We start from the raw sequence: 22,500 nt of genomic DNA, 5'->3' as shown, positions 1-22,500 counted from the left end.
GCGAGATCAGAAGGAGCCGCTCGCAGTAGTTCCCCCGTTTGCCCTCCTCGTGGCCTGTTAACACTTTGGGGCGCTTCCCAGAACTTTTTTGCTATCTTTTTTGGCCTCCCGCGTTTTTTTTTTTTTTTTTTTTTTTTAAGGCTCTTTAAGGCCGTCTGGAGAGTTGTTTGTGCGCTTGCGCGGCCTGGGCCAGCGTGGGGCTTGCGCCGTCAGCGAGCAGGAATGCATTGGTACCGCCAATGCTAAGATGGCTGCCAAGCGCTAAGATGGCTGCCAGGATTCCACAGAGCAACAGCAGTGAGAGAACAGGGAGAGAGGGAGAGCAGGAGAGATGGGAGAACATACTGGAGATGGGGAGGGAGAGAGATTGGACTTTTCTCTCCTTTTTCTCTGCTTTTTCTGTCTTTTTTCAGGCAAATGTTTTTCTTCTTTTTTTTCACATGCTCAAACCCCATCCCCCCCCCCCCCCCCCCCCCCCCCCCTCCACACATACACACATACACACACACCACACACACACACACATTTCCCCCCCCCCCCCCCCCCCCCCCCCCAAAGCGGGTCATTTCTTTCCCGTTCGGTCCCAGCCGCTTCTCGGCACCAGCGGTACCGGTGGTGGCCGCCGCCGCAGCAGCAGCAGCAGCGGCGCTTGTGAAATGTGTTGCCGTGGTTGCTAGGCGCCTTTTCGCGAAGCGCAGACCACAGTCAACAGACAGTTAGCATGTTGACAGCTCAGACACTGTGGTGCGAGCGCGATGGCTGTACAGTGTGAATTCTGAGAACGCTCACCCAGAATAGCGCTCGGCGAAAAAAAGAATCAAAACAAAACACTCCGAGACTCCGAGGAGCTATACGGGCGCTAAAGGAAACCATTTACATTGCGCCGAGTGCAAAGAATTTGAAAGTGTTTTTTAAAAAAGGAGAAAAAAAAAAAGGAAAATGGTGGCCAAATGAAACAACCGCCGGGGCTGCACCTTTTTACTGCCTAACTGTCAAAGATTAAGATCCATTGGGGGGGAAGCTGCGCGAACGCCGCTGGGCGTGCGCCCCCAAAAGCCTGGTGCTCCCGTTACAGGGCCGTCAAATCAGCCCCGGGGTCACAGGAGGGCCCGGCTCTCCCTGCCAGAAAGAACAAATGAAAGCTGGGGCCGTGAGCGGCTCAGTGGGGCCCGCCGCTTGTGTGACGGGCCGGTCAGGGCCGTGATAGGGCCCTGTGCGATACACTGGGCCCTTGTTCTCCTTGATAGGCCTCCGCACTGCACTTACTGTATGATAGCATATCATATTCTGGTGACTCGCGGCCTCGTAGCGCGGAGATTGAAATGTGGCTCTCCTGGTCAGTCATGCTAACGACCATATCAGGGAAAGTATTCATGGGGGGGGGGGGGGGGGGGGGGCTTCTGCTTCGGGCTCATGCCCTTGGGCCCGCTCCAAAGAACTGTCCAGAGTCTAACCATTTTATCTCTCTCTCTCTCTCTCTTTCCCCCTCTCTCTGTCTCTCTTTCTCTGTTTTGTTCCCCTCTGCCTGTCCCTCCATTCAGCAGAGTCCCAGCAATCTGACAATTCCAACCAGCAGGGAGACGCAGATATCAAGCCTCCGCCCAATGGTAAGTCCAGAAGGGCCACATGTGAAATGTAACTTGCACTACTAGACGACACCTCGCATTCACCTGCATTAAGTGAAAGCCTCTGTACTATTGCTGTGTCGTTGTAGTCCTTTGGATTCTTTCCAAGAAAGGATTTTGGTCGTCCCATCCACACAATGTCATATAACTCCTCTCGGAACAAGTCCCCAACTTTGTATAGGGGGTTTTGTTATGTTTGAGTTGCACAGATGAAATAAACAAATGAGCGAAGACATTAGCATAAACTAGCCAAGAGCAAAGTGCACTTTAACGACAGCGGTAAGCTCCTGTCACATCCAACTAGTTCTGACAGCAGAGCACCGCAAACACCCCAAAGTCACACACATGCAAATGCACGAGAGAACTACAGTGCATCTGTGCATGCCAAATATTAAAAGTAAACGCAGTTGTGCACCCACACACACACTCACACACAACCGTACACACTCACAAACACACACACTCCACACACACACACACACACACATGCACATGTACGCAGGCACCGTGCGAGCTCGGTGGGGTTTATTACAGCGAGGCCGGGCGGCTGTGGCCGTAGCAGGGCTGGCTGTGAGCGGGGAGAGAGGCTCATAAATCACCCTGACGTCTGAGCGGGGAGATGGGAACCACATGGCTGCCGCGCGGCTGCGGCGCGGCTCCGCTCCGGCTCCGCTCCGCCCGGGCTCTGAGCTCATGCGCCGGCCACGCTGTGGTTAACCAGCGCTGGGATGGGTGCACTGCTGCAGCCCAGTCACCCGTGGAGGCCCGGACACACCGCGCTCGCACATCACTACACACACACACACACACACACACATACACACACACACACACACATATACACACACACGCACACACAGCACCACCACCACCAGTGCACAAAAAACCACAGGCATACACACAAACAAAGACTCACATACAGTACAGGCATACACATAGGCAATATGCACACAACCACAATACACACACACACACACACACACACACACACAAGCACACAAGCACACAAAAACCACATGCAGAAAGACTCACATACAGGCCTACACATACTATTCACAACACAAACACAACGCACAGACTCTCTCTCTCTCTCTCACACACAAACACACACAACTAAGTATACTGTATATCCACACCACACAGACACTGTACTCACTCTCACCAAATACATAACTTAAGTCGTATAACGTTTCACTCACATATGAAAGTTAATGTTCCTATCAACATATGCATGTTCACATAAACACAAAGGCATTGTGTTATTCCACAAAGGGAAAAATCAACAGCTCAACTGCATCCAAGCACACATACACACATTCATGCACAAATGCACACTGACTATGGGAGTGTGGGCATGTTTATAGATCATTCATAGAGGAAAATGGATACACACACACACACACACACACACACACACACACACGCACGCTCACACACAGACATGCAAGCACGCACACACATGCACGCACGCACACACACACACACACACACACACACACACACACCGCAACAAAACTATTCATCTTCCCTCTTGTCCTTATATGCACTTAACGTGATGCAATTCTGAGCACAGCCTCTTGTACATATTCCTGCCTGAAATACTTGATGGTTTTGTGTGTGTTTGTTTTGTGTGTGTGTGTGTGTGTGTGTGTGTGTTCGTGTGTGTACGTGTGTGTGTCTGTATGTGTGTGTATATGTGTGTGTATACGTGTACATGTATGTGTGTGTCCTTGTGCATGTGTGTGTGTGTGTGTGTGTACTTGTTTTTAAACTTCTCTTCCCCCTCTGTGTGTCTCCAGGGCATCTGAGTTTCCAGGACTGCTTTGTGACTTCGGGAGTGTGGAACGTGGCCGAGCTGGTCCGCGTCTCTCAGAGTGAGTCACTCCTCCGCCATTGCACTGCCGAGGTCCCCCTCCTCCTCTCTCTCTTCTCTCTCTCCCCCCATCCTCCCCTCTCTCCTCTCTCTCCTCCTCTCTCCCCCTCTTCTCTCTCTCCCTATCCTCCTCTCTCCCTCCCTCTTCTCTCCTCCTCTCTCCCCCTCTTCTCTCTCTCCCTCTCCTCTTCTCTCTCCTCCTCTTCTCTCTCCCTCTCCCTCTCCTCTTCTCTCCCCCTCTTCTCTCTCTCCCTATCCTCTTCTCTCCCTCCATCTCTCCTCCCCTCACCTCTTCTCTCCTCCCCTCTCCTCTTCTCTCCCCCCTCTTCTCTCTCTCCCTCCCTCTCCTCTTCTCTCTCTCCCTTCCTCTCTTTCTTCTCCCCCCTCTCTGTCCCCCTGCTCTCTGGGTCCAGTCATCAACACCACCTGTACTCCATCATGGCAGGCCTCCCCTCCTCCCTGTCCCGCTCTCTTGTCGTCACCTCTTTTCTCTTTTTCTCCCCTCCACTCCATAACTTCGCTCTCGTTTACCTCATATCTCTCTCATGGTTCAAGGATCTTGGAACTGGTGTCCAAGTTTTTTTTTTTTAGTTTTTTTTTTTTACAGTGGTAGCTCCGTCCACACAATTGCAATCTTAGTCACTGACAGCTTGTCCTGTATAATTTGTGTTATTATTATTCAATTAATTTTCTTCATTTTCTGACAGACAATGTATGTTTTTTTCACTCAGCTTTGACTCCAATTTACCACAACGTGTACTGTACCTCTATTTTGTCGTTAATTCCAAGTATTTGATAATGAATCCTCAACAAAGCGTTGAATCCTTGAGAGTGCCTGACTTCTTTCTCTCTCCGCTCCTGTGGTACCCCTGCCCCCACCCCTTCTCTCTTGTCATTAGCTCCGGTTGCCACAGCGACTGGACCCAACTTCTCTTTGGCCGATCTGGAAAGCCCCGGCTACTACAACATCAACCAGGTGACCCTGGGCCGGCGATCCATCACCTCCACCCCCTCCACCAGGTATGTACGCACATGGACACATACAGTACACACACATACACACACACACACACACACACACACACACACACACACACACACACACATACCTACGCACACACAGAGTGCATATATACAGGTGTAATCTCCATCTGCGTTGTACACCCGCTCATCTAGAACAGAGTAAGCTATCTCTGATCACTGTTAGATACAGTAGGGCCCTGAGCGGAGTCCTGTGTGTATTTCTCTGTGTAGTGGGGACGCTTCAGTGCCTGTAACCTTGTGAGGACTCTGTGTGCTTCTGTACTAACTCTGACAGCTGCATGCCTTGATCTGCCTTTTCTGAGCTAGTCTGTCTTTGTACTGCCAAACTGCTGTTCTTTCTACTGTCTACCTCTGTCTTTCGTATCTATCTATCTATCTATCTGTCTATCTATCTATCTATCTATCTTTCTATCTATCACTTCTGCTACATGCTAAATATGATAATCTCTTTTCTTGTTTGCCATTCTTGTTTCCTCTCCCTCTTTCCTATGTCTGCCTCTTTGTCTTTTTTTCTTCTTTTCCCTTTTCCTCTCCTCCCTCTCTGTCGTTTCTTCCCTCTCTTTTCCCTTGTCTGTCATTGTATCCCTCTCTGTCTCTCTCTTTCCCTCTCTCTCTCTCTCTTTGTCCTTTCTGCCCCTGTTTTTCTCATGCTGCAGGACTGAGATGGAGCTTTATGCAAGTCTCCCCCGGAGGTAGTAATACCCACTCCATCTTAACCATCCCCACCCCTCCCTCACAGCCTCCAAACACACCACCGCCACTCTTACACACGCACTCAGCGCACACACACACACATGTCCATCAGCCCCCCCCCCTCGACTCAACTCGCCGAACCCCAGGGGTCATTCCTGACGGGCAGTCAAAGATGATTGTCCAGCGCGTCATCAAATCAGACCTGATTTAATCTGTCAGAGGGGCTCAGATTCAGATATGTCCCAACCCACTAATCCATCTGAATAAAATGTGCAGTGAGGAGAATCCAGCATGTGCTGGGAGTAGCAGGGTGTGTTATAACAGAGCGGGTCTTCGCTCCCAGTACACCTCTCCGTGCTCTGTGCTCCGCGCTCCAAGTCTAGGCGCAGGAGTGTCGGGTCTCAACGTACTGTAGCATGCTCTGATTTTAAGACCCATTTAGCAGTGAAGGTTTCTGTCGCCAGATTTCCTGACTGAGTAGCGTTTGGTGCCAGAATGGATATGGCTTAACTGCTCAAGTATTTGCCCCTCAAATCCATTACATGAACAATGTCCCCTGCCCGTCACACTCAGCCATGCATGGAAATACTGAAATGAATATCAACAGTACAGAGAATAGCAATACGGTACAGCCAAAGTCCTCTCCCCTTTTCCAAGTCTGCGATTTAGCTTTTTGTAGAATAATTGCCCCTCTGTGGAGACTTACAATAAGTGCAACTCCAGATTTAATGCAATAAGAGGACTTCAAAGTCACCATCATATTTAGATTAGAGTTATCATGTGCTGTGTGTGATCTTCTTAGAATCTCACCATCCCCTCCCTCCATCTCTCTCTCTACCCTTCCCTATGCTTCTCTCTCTCTCTCTCTCTCTCTCTCTCTCTCTCTTTCTCTCCCTCTCTCTGTCCTGTGCTGCAGCTCTAACAAGCGCAAGTCCATTGATGACAGTGAGATGGAGAGCCCGGTGGATGATGTCTTCTACACGACTGGACGCTCTCCTGCACCTGGTGGCAGCTCCCAGCCCAGCGGCTGGCCCAACGACGTGGATGCAGGTACAGGGACCCTCCTCTTCCTCCTCATCCTCATCTTCCTCATCCTCCTCCTTCTCTTCTTCCTTCCCCTTCCCATTTATCTACCTACCTCCTCCTATTCCAAACGTATGCCATTGCTCATTCACCCACACTCACTCCCATCCCTGTCATCAGCACCCCACCCCCCTGCCCACCCTAACCAAATCATGAACCTGTGCCAGTCTACTTTCAGACTAGAGAGAGTTCAGGAACTTTTTATCTGGTGACCTCAGAAAGCCCCATTATGCTCAAGCATGCATGAAAACCCCCATTCTGGACACGATGTACTGTAGCTGTGCACTGGTGAGCCTACTGGTGGTCTGTCAGTAATTGGATATAGGGCAGGATACATTACAGGTACATTTGGTGGCTCTCAGAAAATGTCCATAGTTTTCATCTCAGTGGAAATGCCAAAGTGTAGGACAGAAGATTGCATTTGTAGATCATTGTTACACTGTACAGTGGAATACAATGTGCATAGTTTTGAATTACCAAGCAAACAATCTTCAAGGTTAGATGATAAAAGGCTTTTGGGCTGCATGTCTCCTGTGATCCAGTTGGTGGCGCACTGTTGGAATGTGTGATCTGGGTTGAAATCGACGCAGGGCTATATAAGTGTTTCTTTGCCTTGCAGCTGGTAAAATGAGATCTAATCAAGTGTTACAGTACACCTTGACCAGATGTAAGATTAAGTGTGAATTCATGGCTTTTAGAAATCTTTTATTTGTTGTTATGCTTGACTTCTTGAATAGTAATATTTTCAGTTATGTTCAAATTCAACACATCCTGATACATGGTAAAGGGTGAGCTGTAGTTTTTCATACCGAGTAATTGTAGTCAAGGGATGCTGAGTCAGAACCTGCTTATTTGAAATGTGAAATTAAAACATTTATATGAAGCTTTAAAAAAAATCTAGGAAAATTGAGTGAAGGGATCCGATGTAGTTATTTGCCAATATACTATAAATATGGAACACTTAAATACAATTTACCATAGCTTATGCCACCATTTTCCACCCTCTTATCTAGTTAATTAGTGAAAGCTTCAAAATAAATTAAATTGGGTACATTTTGTGACCTTTATATAAAGAAAGTCTTTTGAATGTGGGAAGAACAGTTTGAATAAAATATTATAAATCTGAGTAAAAAACTAATTAAACTTTGGAGTCTGTTCATGAGGTTAAACCAAGAACTGTGGCAGATACGTTAATGAATCCCAATTATTTTTTAATTAATTTCTTATTTACATTTCATGTCTTTTCAATTTGTTTATTATATTAAGCCTCAAAATGGGAAGGGTGTTATCGTTGGATAATTAACCAAATTAAGTCAAGCCACACATTGTCACAGTAATAGTGTGCTGTATCAGATCTCCTCTACTTACAGTAGCTGCAGGTGTTTCCCTGTTATTGTAGATGTCTATGAGGTACAGTACTACTTTGAGTAATGCTGTTGTTTACCCGTAATTTAGTGATGTGAGTCCCTTTAGCCCAAACTCCACTGAGGCCAGCATGTCCCATCAATGTTCTATATCACTCACACTCCCCCAAGGCATAAAAAGCATATGCATATTTCCTCATATACACATGTTCACATATACACACACACATGCACACATGTGCACATGCGCACACACACACACACACACACACACACACACACACACACACACACACACACACACACACACACACACACACACACACACACACACACACACACTGTATGCTCATACACTTACAAGTTTATTGTAATTCATGTATCACTCGCAGGATACATCACAAATGAAGTCACTGTTTAGTAATGAATGAAGTATCCACTCAAAAGCCCTAAAGATAATCACATTCCTATCCAATGCCCTGCTTGACTAGACCTTCACCGTCACCATAGCCACCGGCACCATAGCCACCCACCTCTCACACCCTGACCCAACCCCTCTCTCATCCTCTATAACACACTCTCACAGTGGTAGAATGCTAGTTCATTTCATGTTGAATTCTCACTTTGACTAGAATTGGTTTGTGTGTGTGTGTGTGTGTGTGTGTGTGTGTGTGTGTGTGTGTGTGTGTGTGTGTGTGTGTGTGTGTGTGTGTGTGTGTGTGTGTGTGTGTGTGTGTGTGTGTGTGTGTGTGTGTGTGTGTGTGTGTGTGTGTGTGTGTGTGTGTGTGTGTGTGTGTGTGTGTGTGTGTGTGTGTTGTGTGTGTATAAAGGTAGCCATTTGTTGCTGTATCTACCTGTGCTCTGGTTGAAGTGTGTAACCTTTGTGTATTTTTTACCCGAGATGTGTGTGTGTGTGTATACTGATACTTCCCACCCTGCTGCTACCTCCCCAGGGTTTGATCTTTTTTCTCTCTCACTTTTTCTCACTCAAAACTCTCTCTCTCTCCCTCTCTCTCTCTTGCTTCCTCTCTTCCTCTCTCCCTCTCTCTCTCTCTCTCTCTCTCTCTCTCTGTCTCTGTCTCTGTCTCTCCTCACTCCTTCCCTCTGCCCCCATTGTTAACTCTGCCCTTCTCCCCTGTTTGGCCTTCCAGTGCAGCACCATTTGGCGAGTATGCAGGAGAGGAAGATTAAGCACGAGAACGATGCCGTGCAGTTTCCTTACCATGGTTAGAGAACATTACTCTCCTCTTCTCCCACACTGTCTTGTGTGTTTCTACAAACTCTCTCTCTCTCTATATATATATATATATATATATAAGGATTTTATATATATAAATGATATACCTGCTTTACCGTAGATCATATCTGCCTCCTGTTGTGTCTGTCTCTCTGCTTGTCTTGCATACTGCATTCGCTCTACCCTTTCAAAAGGGCAGGGCAGCGTTTGACCTGTCCCTCCATTATTGTGTGTGTGTGTGTGTGTGTGTGTGTGTGTGTGTGTGTGTGTGTGTGTGTGTGAGTGTGTGTGTGTGTGTTTGCGAGTGTGTGTGTGTGTGTGTGAGAGAGAGAGAGAGAGAGAGAGAGAGAGAGAGAGAGAGAGAGAGAGAGAGAGAGAGAGAGAGAGAGAAAGAGAGAACCTGGGCCTTCCTTCTAAACTGCTGCTGCTTATGCTGCTGGGGTGCCGTTGTCTTCCTCACTGCTGAGAGTGTTGGCTCGGTGAAGGGTGTTGCATATCAGGGGATCGTGCCAGATCTCGACCACCTCTGAACTCCTGTTTTGGCTTTTTGGTCATTCAGGGTTACTTACAACCCAGTGCTCTCTTTCTCTTGGAGATTGTAGATTTCTTTTCAGTTTGATTCAGAACTATTTGCTCTTGAGGTTATCTGACCTGAGAGGCTGTATCAAAGTATTTGGTTTAAGTATTTTGGATATACTGTAGTTGATAAATGCAATAAGTTGCATTTGTTCTGTAATGAATGTAAAATAACCACACAATTAAAATAATTACTGTACACGGGGTCAGATTATTACATTATTGTAGACTGTAGATATTCAAGGTCAAAGAATCTTGGATAAAATTATGGATATTCATAATAATAAAAATGATACAAATAATTTCTATTCAAAGGGCAATGGCAATTGATTATTTTAGGATTCCACTAATTAATTCTAATTCATTTTTTCCCAATGAATAACAGATGGAGATGAAAGACAAATGCCCTTTTACAAATATTTAGGTAAAGTATTTATTTATTGAAGCCATACTCTGTTATTTACATGACTTCATGACTTTTCACCACTCATGTTATGGTCTCATGGTGCAGGACGATATTTCAACTCCATCGTGGCGGTTCATTGTCAGCAGTTTGTCAGCCCAGTAGGGCCAATGTGTAGGCCATATATTCCTCCCTATGTACCATATATCACAACGCAGAGCCGTCTCACAGCGTAGGAATCTCAGGTCACGGCTCGTGTACCCGGGGAACTCGCCCTCTCTCTGATGTATGGCTGTATGCACCGCATTGCACTCTGCTTTTGGCAGGAGGCCAAATGTCGGGAAGGTAACTGCCCCCTCCTCCCCCTCACTGCCCCCACTCCCCCTCCCCCACCCCCCCACTCACGCTGGCCTCCCCTCCCACACTGCACCTGTGCTGGAGGCCTGTTTGGCCCGTCAGGCCGCCGCTCCTGAATGTGCCCGTGACTGTGTGGCAGGTGTTGGCTCCTCGGCGCTCCTCTGAGCTGCGCGCGGTGGGCCGAGAGAAAAGCGCCGCGTCCACGCAGGACCACGGCCTTCCTGCCCACCGCCCCCGCCGAGAGGGCTGGCACAGGACTGGCCAGTTGACCACGACTAGTTTCCTTTCCCTCTCTCTCTCTCTCTCTCTCTCTTGCTCTCTCTCTTACTTTCTCTTTCTCGTTCTCTCTGTCTGTCTATTTTCTAGATCACTCTCTTTTTCTCCCATTCTCTCATTCTCTCTCTCTCACTCTCTCTCTATTTCTCTGTGTCTGTTATCTGTATCTCTCCCTCTCTCTCTTTCCTTTCCCACATTTTTTGCTCTTTGTTTATTTTCCCCTCTCTGAATCTCTCTCTCTCTCTTCTATTTTCCCTCTTGCTCTCTTTCTAAACATCCTCTTCGTTTTTTTTTCTCCTCCTGGCCTCACGTAGCTCATCAGCGGCTGATTGCATTGACTCTAATGAAGGGAGCGCTAATGGGCCTGCCTGCTGTCTCCGCGGTTATGTCACTGGACACCCGGGGACCGGGCGAGCGCCGCGCCGCCTCAGGCGCTAGTGCTGCTTGGCTAGCGCGTTAGCAGCACGCTGGTGTGCCGGGGCCCAGCCTGTGAGGCGACGGATGCTGTTGTTATGGTGATGCAGGGAGTTGTGGGTAAGGGTGTGTGTGCGTGTGTGTGTGTGTGTGTGTGTGTGTGTGTGTGTGTGTGTGTGTGTGGATGGTGCTGAGCTTGGGCTCAGCTGCCATGAAGGAGACTATGCTGAGCCGGTTATTCAGGCAGCAGTGTGCTGCGGACTCCCACCTGTCACACCCAAATGCACACAGCGCTCATGAAAGATGCACAGGAGTTTGTGTGCACACACACACATACTTACACACACACACACGTGCACACATGCTCACAGACATAGACACACACACACACACACAAACACACACGCACACACACACACATGCATATACACACACACACACACACACACTCACGCAAGCAGACAAACCCAAACAAACAAGACAAAATGCACTCAGGTGTGTTGTCTCTACGCGACGGGCCTTCTGTCTTCAAAATTTGCCTCATACACATGCTCTCTCTCTGACTCTCTCTCTCTCTCATACACACACACACACACACACGCACGCACACACACACACACAATCTGGTGAGGCGTGGAGCTCCGGTCCAGATGGTGCCTCCATGTGTCGACAGCAATGGGAGCTACTGGGTTACAGAAGACATCTGTTATGGTGATGATGGTAGTGGTGGTGGTGGTGTGCCTCTGTGTGTGTGTGTGTGTGTGTGTATGAGCGCCAATGTGTGTGTGTGTATGCGTACGTTTAAATGTGTGTGTGTGTGTGTGTGTGTGTGAGAGAGAGGGAAGGGGAGACATGTTCTGCTCCAAAGGTGATTCACCACCTGAATGAAACGCTCCAAGCCTGGCAGAAGGTGAGGATGCCATTCATCACGGCTTCAGCTGCTCCCATTGCGTCTGGTTTTATGGTGTTAAGCTTCCCCCTATGCACGCCCCAGTCCGCCTTTAAAGCCATTTGCGGCCATCATTTGTGGCGTACCGCTTCTGGGAGGGGGGGGAAACTATTGCTTATTTACCTATTTATTTATTTGTTTGTGAGTCAGTGACACGAGGCACGAGTTGAAACCCACTCCCACCGCTTCAGTTCGCGGAGAGCCATGAAAGCCTCGGTGGCGAGATGCGGAGGTTTATTTGTATGTTTGCGTGAACAGACTTTTTGTTTGGGGTTTTGTGTGTGTTCGTGTCCTGGCAGGAGGGGGTGTGTGCATGTTTATGTGTGTGTGTGTGTGTGTGTGTGCCATTCGGAGGCAGTCTGAGGCTTGTGTGGCGGCCAGCTTGTTAGCGTGGCGAGACTGGAGGGTCATGGGAGCAATTGATTGGCTGCCAGTCTGCCCGAGCGTTGTGCCAGGAGTTGGACAGAGAAATAACAGAGAACAAAACGACACACACACACACACACACACACACACACACACACACACACACACACACACACACACACACACACACACACACACACACACACAAGCACACACACAAACACACAAACACAAACAGGGCCACACTCACAGGAAGGAGTAAGATCATAGTAACTTCTGTTAGCTTTAACTCTCAAAGCTTTTATTTAGCGTCTGGCAATGCTGCATATATTTAAAGAAGATTAAAATGTTGATTAAGCACAGCAGCTGCAACCAAATTTATGCACATATACAAATCGTACAAATGACATACAATTTGAATGTGAAAAATATTATTCTCCTCTAATCTAGCTAATATTGCATCATTCACAGCTAAATGCATTGGAAAGAGCAATTCATTCCCAGAATGAGAGAGCACTCCTCTCTCTGTTATAAACAAAAAGTGTAAATACATGCCAATGAGCAGCCAATATGGTTGGAGGAAAATTAGAAAATTAGTTTAGTTTTTCTTTATCATTAATCCAGGAAGATGTTCTAGATAATTTTTTAAAAAATTAAACAAGAATATTATGACCATAAATTGCCACTGTGACCGTAACGTCAAAAGGTGATCATACCCTGTTGCTCATAATCAGACTACAGTCTATGCCAATTTACTAAGGAGGCATAATTCACAATAATGGAGACAACGATAGAGAGATTTCAGAGAAATCATAATATTTTTTGTCAGTTGAAATCCCATTTTCTCCCTCCTTTTGAAAGAGTGTTGATGTTGGTGTGGGAATGATATTTAGTGTTGAGTGTCAGTGGCTGATCTCTTTGGGTAGTTGCGTTTGGCACTTGTACAGTTTTGGGTAGTTGCGTTACGCATCTCTATTAACCGACACTTTCAGCCTCCTCCTCACACACCCGCAGCTTGCCCCCACAGTGGAGAGGAGTTTTTACACACTCAGAGAAATTCCCCTAAAATCCTCTTTATTTAAAATGCTCTAATGGGGCATGACAGGGGATAGTCTGTGTATGTGTGTGTGCGTGGGTGTTATGTGTGTATGGTTTTAAAGCATTAATACCGTCACACAATTTTTTTTTTATCACATCTCTCCATATCCTCTCCCACTCATTCTCTCTCTCTCCCTCTCTCACACTCTCTCTGTCTCTCTCCTCGTCACACATTTTTAGAAAGACAGAACACATGCTCACACCACCACCACCTCCCGTCCCTTGGCACCCCCCCCTCCCTCCCCTTCCTCCCTCCCCTTCCTCCCTCCCGTTGCCATACCTACACCAGCCTACGCTCAGCGAGGCCCAGCTGCTCCACAGGCTGAGAAGGGAATTGTGGGTAATTGCAAGGAGATAAAAAAGAATCTCTGTGACATCACAGCTGAAAAGAGTGCATTGACAATGACTTGGCCAGTGGCTACAGTTACACACGCAGCTTTATCATCTCAAAGGGGACTGCCACCAGGCTGCCTTCTTTTTTAAACATGCGGTCTGTACGGAGCGCACGACCGTCGGCCCGCGCGCGCACTTCTTCGTGCACCTCTTGTCGTGGCCACGGGTATTTCCACTGTGCTCCCTGGTGAGGCTAGCTTTTTGATTAAGAAAAAGTATAATATATATTTTTGGAATGACAAGAGTAGCTCTCAAAGTTTTTGCCGAGGTCACACACTCCATTTGGCTTCGTCTCCCCGAGCCAGCGAATCTGAAATTGTGTGTTAGGATTACCATATATCAAAATCACTTCCCTCAAAACCAGCCACATGAAGCCGTGATCATAAACCTGAGGCTTGTGCCCCCCTCCGTTGCCCTGACACATTTGGCTGTGTTTCTGGGTCATCTGGTTAGCCTAGCCTATACTTAGCCTGCTTGTTTTTGCCAAATGGTGGAATATTCCATAGAAGGGAGCACTGACTGTGGCAGCCTCAACCGACATTTATAGAAGTAGGAGGACACTTTAATATGTTGTTATATATGTGCGGGTCACGCTGTCACACTCTCTCTTTCTTTCTTTCTCTCTTACTTACTTTCTTTCATTCGCTCTCTCCCCTTCTCTTTTTTTCTTCTTCCTACCGTTCCCCCCCTCCCTCAGTTTCTCTCACTTCCTCCCCCATTCTTCTCACTCTTTTTCTTCCGCTACCCATTCCTCCTCCCGTTGGCTTTGGTCCTTCTGCTCGATTGCTTGGAGCGAACAGCTTGTGTTTGTTCTCCATCCATTTTTTACATGGAAATTACGAAAAGAAATGTGCCATTTTTTCTCAACGCTGCCACTGTTGTGGAGAAGCACCAAGCACCATGTCGACAGACAGGCCACAGGCAACGGTAAATTGAGCTGCTCTCGTGGTGGGTTCTGGGAAGCCACCATCTCTCACCCTTCCTTCTTCCTTTGTGAGAGCAAAAAAAAAAAAAAAAAAAAAACACGATTGGTGACTTTGCTATACATGTGTGGGTTTGCATTGCTGTCTGGAGAAGCTATCAATCAAGTCCCCTTCTGAGGGTTTTGATGCTGTGGTGTGATGGTTTGGTTCAGGCCAACAGAACGGAGGTGACCTATGTTTGAAAGAGAGAGAGACAAGGATGCTGTCAATTCCCCTCCCATCACCCACATCTCTCAGTCTGTCACAGAGCTGATGGATCAGAAAAATCACAAGCTCCCCCACAGACCACGCACAGTCCAGTCTACCACCCCCCCACCCCACACCACTCCCCCATTCATCATTCTGTGTGCATCCTTTGCTCAGCAGACAAACAGACAGACAGACAGACTGACTGACAGGCAGTTGAATGTGTGGGATTTGCTACAAAAAGCCCATAGCCTCTCCCTGCTGTCCCCCCCCAAGTCCTCCTACACCAAGTGCTGCTTCCAGTCCAAAGCTTTTCTCTGGACTTTGCTCTACCCTAAAATACCAATACCAGTGTTGATGGCTAGGACCTTGTAGGAGTAGAGCAAATCTCATGTGTTATCCAACCATTGCTATCAATACACTATCGTTTGAAATAATTTTTTAAGGAATTTTTTAGACATTATATCAGTTGATTTAAAAAAAAGAAGATCAAAAACATCAAAGCGACAAAAAAAAATCCTGTTCATTAAATCCACATCTCTGTTCTGCCATTTTTTTTTATTATTTTATTCTTTTTTGTTTTATTTTTTATTTTTATTTTTTTTTGTTGTTTTGATCCCATTTTTGCCAGGACTCTCCTCGCCTGGTTCTCTAAAGAAGCCGGGGAAATTCGATTTCAGCGCCCTGTCGCCCCAGACGAGGCCTCCCCGCATGACCTTCACCCACAACCCGCTGCACATGCTGGCGGGCGTGAGACCAGGTGAGACACCCACCCCACCCCCCCTCTGAAACCCCCCGAAACCCCCCTCACCCACCCCCCCGCTCTGCCCCCAGCTCTGTCCCAGCCCCACTCCACTCCACTCCGCCTCGCCCTGAACCTGCCCCTGCCCCCTCTCCCCACCCCCACCCCCCCCCTCGCTCAGACTCTCCTGGGGTGCTCTGGGACTCGGGGAGAGGTGAGGGGCTAGCTGCAAAGGGGGCTAATCCAAATAAACGGCTAACTATTCGTGGTGAAGGGATTGATTTTTTTGTGTTGATTTTTTTCTTTTTTTTCTTTTTGGTTTGGCTTTCCTGTTTTTTCCCCCCTTCCCCTCCACTTTCCTCCTCTCACATCCTGGCAAACCACTAAAGTCCCCCCTCCTCCCCCATACCCCCACACTACTGCGTCCCTGTACCTCTCAAGGGAGCAGTCTGTCTGTCTGTCTGTCTGTGGTTGGGGGCTTTTTTCCTCTTTAAATCTGGCGTGGTAATCTTCACACCAAAACAGCCCTCCTGGTCTCAATGTTGTATAATTTCAAGTTTTCATTAAATTGATTTGTTTATTGATTTTATTTCTTTGATCTGGCAGCTACTATCTCTCTAATCTTCTTGATCAATCTATCTATCTATCACCTGTTGCAGTTTCCAGCCAACATGTTGGCCGTCCATACGGCAGTTAATATCTGCAGGCCCTGATTCCCTGTTGTTTTAACACAATGTCTGACATGGTCAGTTTGACAGGTGGTCTATGGGGAAATAAGGCCATTTGCACTATGTCTTATACACTGTATTCAGGCAAGATAATTATTCCTGGCCCATGCCTTACTTGGGCCCTTAGATCTCTTTAATTAAGGGTGTTCCACCATGACAGTATTGCATCGGTGGTCTTTTTATTTGTTTGTAAATACTGATAAATGACGAGAATTGTAGCAAATTAATGTTTTGATACAGTAAATGCATTTGTGGACATATCGACAGATGCACTGTACCTTGTACTAAACTTGGATTCAACCCTCTAGCCGCAACAGGATTAAAGATGCTACCAGTGAAGGAGGTCAAACCATGTGTACACCACTATGTCACATATGCATCCATTTGTGTGTGTGTGTGTGGGTGCTTGTGACTGTGTGTGTGTGTATGTGTGTGTGTGTGTGTGTGTGTGTGTGTGTGTGTGTGTGTGTGTGTGTGTGTGTGTGTGTGTGTGTGTGTGTGTGTGTGTGTGTGTGTGTGTGTGTGTGTGTGTGTGTGTGTGTGTGTGTGTGTGTGTGTGTGTGTCTGTGACTGTGTGTGAGAGTGAGTGTGTGAACTTGAGGCAGAGAGGGAGAGAGAGGGAGAGAGAGAGGAAGAGAGAGGAAGAGAGAGGGAGAGCGCTGCAGTGGTTAGCCTTGGCCAGGCTGGCCGCTGCCCTTCGCCCGGGTTGACGGTGTGGAGTTGGCAGGCGGCTGCGGGCAGCTGGGGCCCCTGCGGGGAGGGCTGAAGGGCACGGGCTCTCCGGGAGGCCAGGGACTGGGCCCGCCACGCCACGCCGCTCCCCTCCATACCAATCCAGCGAGCGAGCGAGCGGGCGGGCGGGTGAGCTAGCAAGCCATCTATCTATCTAGGCTAAGCAGCAGACCTCTGCCGCCCGCCACTAGGAGTGGATGCTTCCAACGTGCCCAATTTGCCGGCGGTCCCCATTGCCGGCGCTCTCAGGCCGTGTTTTTGATTGAGCTCTCTGCAGATGGGAGCACATCTGCACGGCTGCCGGCCCGGAGACGGTCTCAGCCATGTTTATTCATTCATTTATTTATTATATCCATTGGAAGTCCTCGCACGTAGCTCAGTGCCAAATTAGTGCGGTGAACTGGGAGCGCACTGAGACCCCGAGCAATAGAGCTTTGAATGGGGAGACGCACAGCTCAATAACTTCCTTTATTTTGGTTTTATTGTGTAATGCGTGTATGTGTGTGTGTGTGTGTGTGTGTGTGTGTGTGTGTGTGTGTTTCTCTGTGTGTGCATATCATTCAGTGGCATTATTATTTAACGTAGAGTGAATCTCGGGTGTCCTAGCTCATCCAGTGGTGCAGTGGTATGTGGTAGTGCTCTGCTCTGTCCTCATCCCAGTCCAGTCCAGTCCAGTCCTGTGTGTCTGGCTGGCCCCTCTGCGGGGGTCAGTGTCCCCCTCATCAGCTCTGCTCCTGGGGTAGCGTCCATGCAGCAGAGTCCACCTCCAGCACAGCCTGTGCTCTTTCACTCTGGCCAGGCCCTGTCTCATCCCACTGTTTTTTTCCTCCCCCCCCCCTCTCTCTCTTTCTCTCTCTCTTTCTCTCTCTCTCTTTCTCTTTCTTTCTCCTCTGCAGGAAGCCCCCGTGCCTCTGCCTCCTCCCTGCACTTCCCCTCTCCCTCCATCATCCAGCAGTCCAGCCCGTACTTCACCCACCCCACCATCCGCTACCACCACCACCCGGGCCAGGATCCGCTCAAGGAGTTTGTGCAGTTCGTATGCGCTGACGGATCAGGGCAGGCCGGAGGCCAGGTAAGCAGACAGCCGCCCACCCAACACAGCCCACCCCACGCCCACCCATATACAACCGCAGCAAGAAAGTTGATACATACTACAGTACCGGGGCCTTCGTTTGCACCTCCGCTCAATAAAACACACACGCACACACACACACACACACACACACACACACACGCAGTTCTGCAAAATGTCAGGCAGTGTAAAGGTAGAGTGTGAGGAAATGGAAGGAATATAGAAAAGAAACGTAACCTTCATTGCTGACTATGCATACATACACAGGGATGTCAGCATTGATTATACTAGCAGTATAAGGCTCTGAATCATCCTCTGTTGTAGTCTAAGACAAAGAGCAAAATGACACATCTGTTGTGACAGAGGACCAGTTCTTTAAAGGACACATTTTAAGGGGTCACCACAGTGTTTTGGGTTAAAGCTTTCTGCTGTCCACCAGCCCTAGCTGTTGTAGCAACTGTTGTGACGTTGTGAGGAACGGAGAAGGGAGAAATTGGAGTCTGTATTGTCTAAATATTTTGTCATCTGTTTTCTGCCCGTGCTCTCTCTTACCCTCCCCCATACCCCCAATACATTTGAATGTTTTGATTATTGTTTTGTTTTGGTTATTTTTTGGTCCCCCCCCCACCCCATTGTTTTGCTCTGCCCACACTGTCAGGTATGTGTGTGACCCACAAATCCCCAGAACCCAACCAGCATATTCCTGTCCAGCCTCTGGCACTTTTGCCTTTTTTATACATCCGCTCATTCGTCTTGACGTGTTGTGGTTTGGTGTTGATGCTTTTATTTTGTAGCCCCCCAATCCCGACACTTGGTTTTTGTTTTTGTTTTTGTTTTTTTGGTATGATGTCCCATCATTGGCGAACTATCCCACGATCATTCACCCCCATCCCTGGAGACACTCTCCCCCTCCTGTCACAGCTCTCCATGACGGCCGAGCCTGAACATCACACTTCACGTGTTTGCATTTGTGGATTCCCATGATTGTGTCCCATGGTTGCCTCCCATGCATTCTACTGTACATACTCACACATGTGAAAACACAGACGGACGACAAACTCATCATGACAAGCAACTCACTCTTCCTCACCTCTGCCTTTCGCCTACTCTCTTCCCTCCGCTCTTGTCTTTCCCTCTACTCCTTCTCATTTTCCTCCTCCTCTTCCTCCTCCTCTTCCTCCTCTTCTCACTCTCACTGTCGTGCCGGTTTTTGTTTTGACGGATTTTTTTTTATTTTTTTAAAAGTTTTCCCTTTTTTTTGTCCTTTTCTGTTTCATTTTTTTTTATTTTTCTGGGTTTGTTTGCTTTTGGCTTTGAGTTTCTCACTCACGTGTCCTCCTCCGCCCTCCTTCCTCACCCTGTTTGTGTTGTCTGCAGCCAAACGGGAGCGGCCAGAGCAAAATGCCGGGCTCCTTCTTGCTGCCTCCACCCCCCCCGGTGGCCCGCCCAGTGCCCCTTCCCATGCCCGACTCTAAACCCAGCAGCACGCCCCCTGACGGCGGACTCACCTCGCCCACATCTCCGTGTAAGTGACCCCCCCCCCCCCAAAACCCGCGCCCCTCCATTGCCCCAGAAACAAGTGAGCTGACCACCATCAAAAAGAACCCCAACCAAACCAATCAGTCAGTCAACTACATAATCTCAACAGCAATGAAAAACCAACAATCCCCCTTCTGATCACCGCATTGCTCCCCGCCACCCACCTATCCTGCTTACTGAGGGGCATCCAGGCAGAACTCACCACTTGCCCTCCACCCTGCTCCACCTCTTGCCCCCTCAGAAGGGAGCATTTACCTAGTCCATGCCCTCACATCTAATGCCATGGGCTAGCCTCTCTTGAAGAGGTTCTCACATGCCCTGTAGATGTGAGCGTAATGTAGGTTCCTCAGTGGAGAAGCCCATAGGTTGAGTTCTGTGCCCTTTTTGTTTTAGCTCAGTTACCCCAAGTATACTTGTGTTAATCCCCCTAAACACTTCCCTCCGAAACCCTGGAAACATGACAAACCGGTCTGTAATGGCCTCCACCCCACCTTCACTTAAGATATCTCTTCTCAGGTCTGGTTTTGATGTTAGGGTACAAATTTAGGGCAGTTGTCTTGTGGACTCCAAAAAAAAAAAATTTCCATTCAGTTGTTTGTGGCATTTCCAACATCAATCTATTTTTCAGCATTTATATCAGCAAGAATTTCCATTTGAATTTTTGTTTTAATTTTGTATAATTTTTGAATGTTGATTTTATGTTCTATTCCTGTTGATTTGGATTGATTTGCTGATTCTGTGCAATTTTGTGCGCGATTGCCAGCAACAGGGGTGTGCCGTGCTGAAGCACACGCAGGCTCCCTCCCACAGTTTGGTCCGAACCCACATGTCGGGCAGGGCAGAGTGTCGGGCAAGGGTGGCAGCTTGGGCAAAGGGCAAGACGGGTCTAACTGACCATGTGAGGGGCACTGGACGGAGCACTATTCTCTGTTTTTATTTTTTCTTAACTAATCTTCTGTCTCCCCTTTTTAATTTCCGTTCTCAATTCCTGTTCTTCTTCCTTTGTATTTGTTTGATGTCTGTTATGTTTTCCCCCCTCCCTCCTGGATTCGTCAGTTTAATTGTTTGTTTGTTTGTTTGTTTGTTTGTTTGTTTTTCACCACAATCGATGTCTCAAGTCCTTTATGTATCTATATGTCACTGCTAATCTCAAATGACCCAATCAAAACCACTACTACTCCTCTTGAGACTTAACACATAACCGGTTTCCTGTAAATGGGTTAAGTCTAGCCTTAAACTAAATGCCTCTTTCAATGTATGTTTGCATTGAAGTTTTCTTTTAGGCTTAATCCATGTAGGAAACAGGCCCATGTAGTCCACTATTCCACGCCAACCACATCACACACACCATTCTCCCAGTCTCCCTGACTCATTGATGGCTGTGACGGGTGTAGCTGGTGTAGCTACCTCTGGAGTCCACTCTGCCCCACTTCAAAACTGCCCTAAATTTAGTACTACACTTGTGACCCTTAAAGAAACCTCAGGCCTTGAGTGAGAGCCGATTCAGCCAATCATGGTGTAGCACAAGATTAATTTCTTCCTCTCAGTGACGTCTGAGTGGAAGAAGAGAAGGGCAAGCTCATTAAATTTTTTATACCGTATGTGTGTTTTTCCATAGCTATATTACAAATTATAAACAGAGTTAATTCAGTTCCTTAGTGGCCCTTGCCTGAAAGGCTTCTATTGTTCTACAGGCAGGCACCGGTATCATTTTCAGATCTCTCCAAAGCGGTATTAAGGGACTCAGAACCAAACTATTTGTAATATGTAATTTCATTTGGGTCCTTTTGAAACTCAAGAAATGGTTCTGCCGCTCTCCAGCTCTCATTGCCTATGGCAATAAATGTACGCAACGAATGTTTTCACTGTTGCTTAGGCATATTCACTACATTGATTTTCAATTGTTGTCGATTAAAAAGTGTGTGTTTTGTATTGCACATTAACATCGTGACAATATTTATGTATGTGCATGTACACACATTGTTGTTGTTTTTTACTCGTGTGTGTGTGTGTGTGTGTGTGTGCAGTCTGAATATCCTCTCTTTCTCTCTCTCTGTCTCTCTTCTCCCCCTCCCTCTCCCTTTCTCAGCATACTCCACGCCAGGCTCCGCAGCTCCCAACAGGTTTGTCAGCATCGGATCACGGGACAACAACTTTCTAAACATCCCCCAGCAGACGCAGGTACAGTAGGCCCCCCTTTTTGCCCTCTAAGCAGTCATGTACAGTAAAAGTCAAACTGAAGTCAAACTCATCCTATCTTTAAGATCTCCAACTCATGCGTTTTATGGAACACTTGAACACTTCACAAGTTGATCAGATTTCCCCAGCCAAATCAAACCTGTGCCAAACATGTGTTGATCATCATCGTACAGTATGTTACTTTTAACATGTCCCTCCATGTCTTGCCCTAGACCGGCACTTTAGTGGAATCAACTTCTTGTCCTTTTTGCCCTCTTTGAATATATTCCACCTTTTCATACGCCTTCCCCTTTTACTCTACTCCCTTTTTCTTTCCACCCTCTTTCTCTCTCTCTCTCTCTCTCTCTCTCTCTCTCTCTCTATCTCCCTCTCCCTCGCTCTCTCAGCATGTTTACTCAGAAGCCCTGTTTGTGGCTGCTCTGTTTACCTAGCCAGTAAGCACTGAGGCTGCTGGGACTGCTGGGGTTGGTTGTGTGTTTTTTGTTGTTGTTTTTCTTTCCCCCCCCCCCCCCCCTTTTTCTCGAAAGGAGGGTGGCTGATTTGCGCGGCGCAGCAATGGCTCGCGGCT

The 22,500-nt window shown here is 47.7% G+C and overlaps 1 protein-coding gene across 16 annotated transcripts in view; it reads left to right on the top strand.

The window, feature by feature from the left end:
- nfixb (nuclear factor I/Xb) overlaps positions 1-22,500 on the top strand; it is a 130,976-nt gene that overhangs the window by 99,852 nt on the left and 8,624 nt on the right. For 3 of the 16 annotated variants that reach the window (XM_062532003.1, XM_062532008.1, XM_062532009.1), the window contains 11 exons: positions 1,542-1,607; positions 3,425-3,499; positions 4,398-4,518; positions 5,199-5,234; positions 6,152-6,285; positions 8,834-8,908; positions 9,881-9,919; positions 15,552-15,680; positions 18,019-18,194; positions 19,572-19,719; positions 21,823-21,914. In XM_062532003.1, coding sequence (XP_062387987.1) covers positions 1,542-1,607; positions 3,425-3,499; positions 4,398-4,518; positions 5,199-5,234; positions 6,152-6,285; positions 8,834-8,908; positions 9,881-9,919; positions 15,552-15,680; positions 18,019-18,194; positions 19,572-19,719; positions 21,823-21,914 — 1,091 coding nt within the window. The remainder of the gene's footprint in view (positions 1-1,541; positions 1,608-3,424; positions 3,500-4,397; positions 4,519-5,198; positions 5,235-6,151; positions 6,286-8,833; positions 8,909-9,880; positions 9,920-15,551; positions 15,681-18,018; positions 18,195-19,571; positions 19,720-21,822; positions 21,915-22,500) is intronic. The other 13 variants (XM_062532004.1, XM_062532007.1, XM_062532006.1 and 10 more) reach the window with 13 other exon arrangements.

This window comes from Sardina pilchardus, chromosome 3 (assembly GCF_963854185.1).
Source record: "Sardina pilchardus chromosome 3, fSarPil1.1, whole genome shotgun sequence".
NCBI lineage: Eukaryota > Metazoa > Chordata > Actinopteri > Clupeiformes > Clupeidae > Sardina > Sardina pilchardus.
Note: the sequence above shows the minus strand (reverse complement) of the source record. Positions and strands in the feature narration are given on the sequence as shown.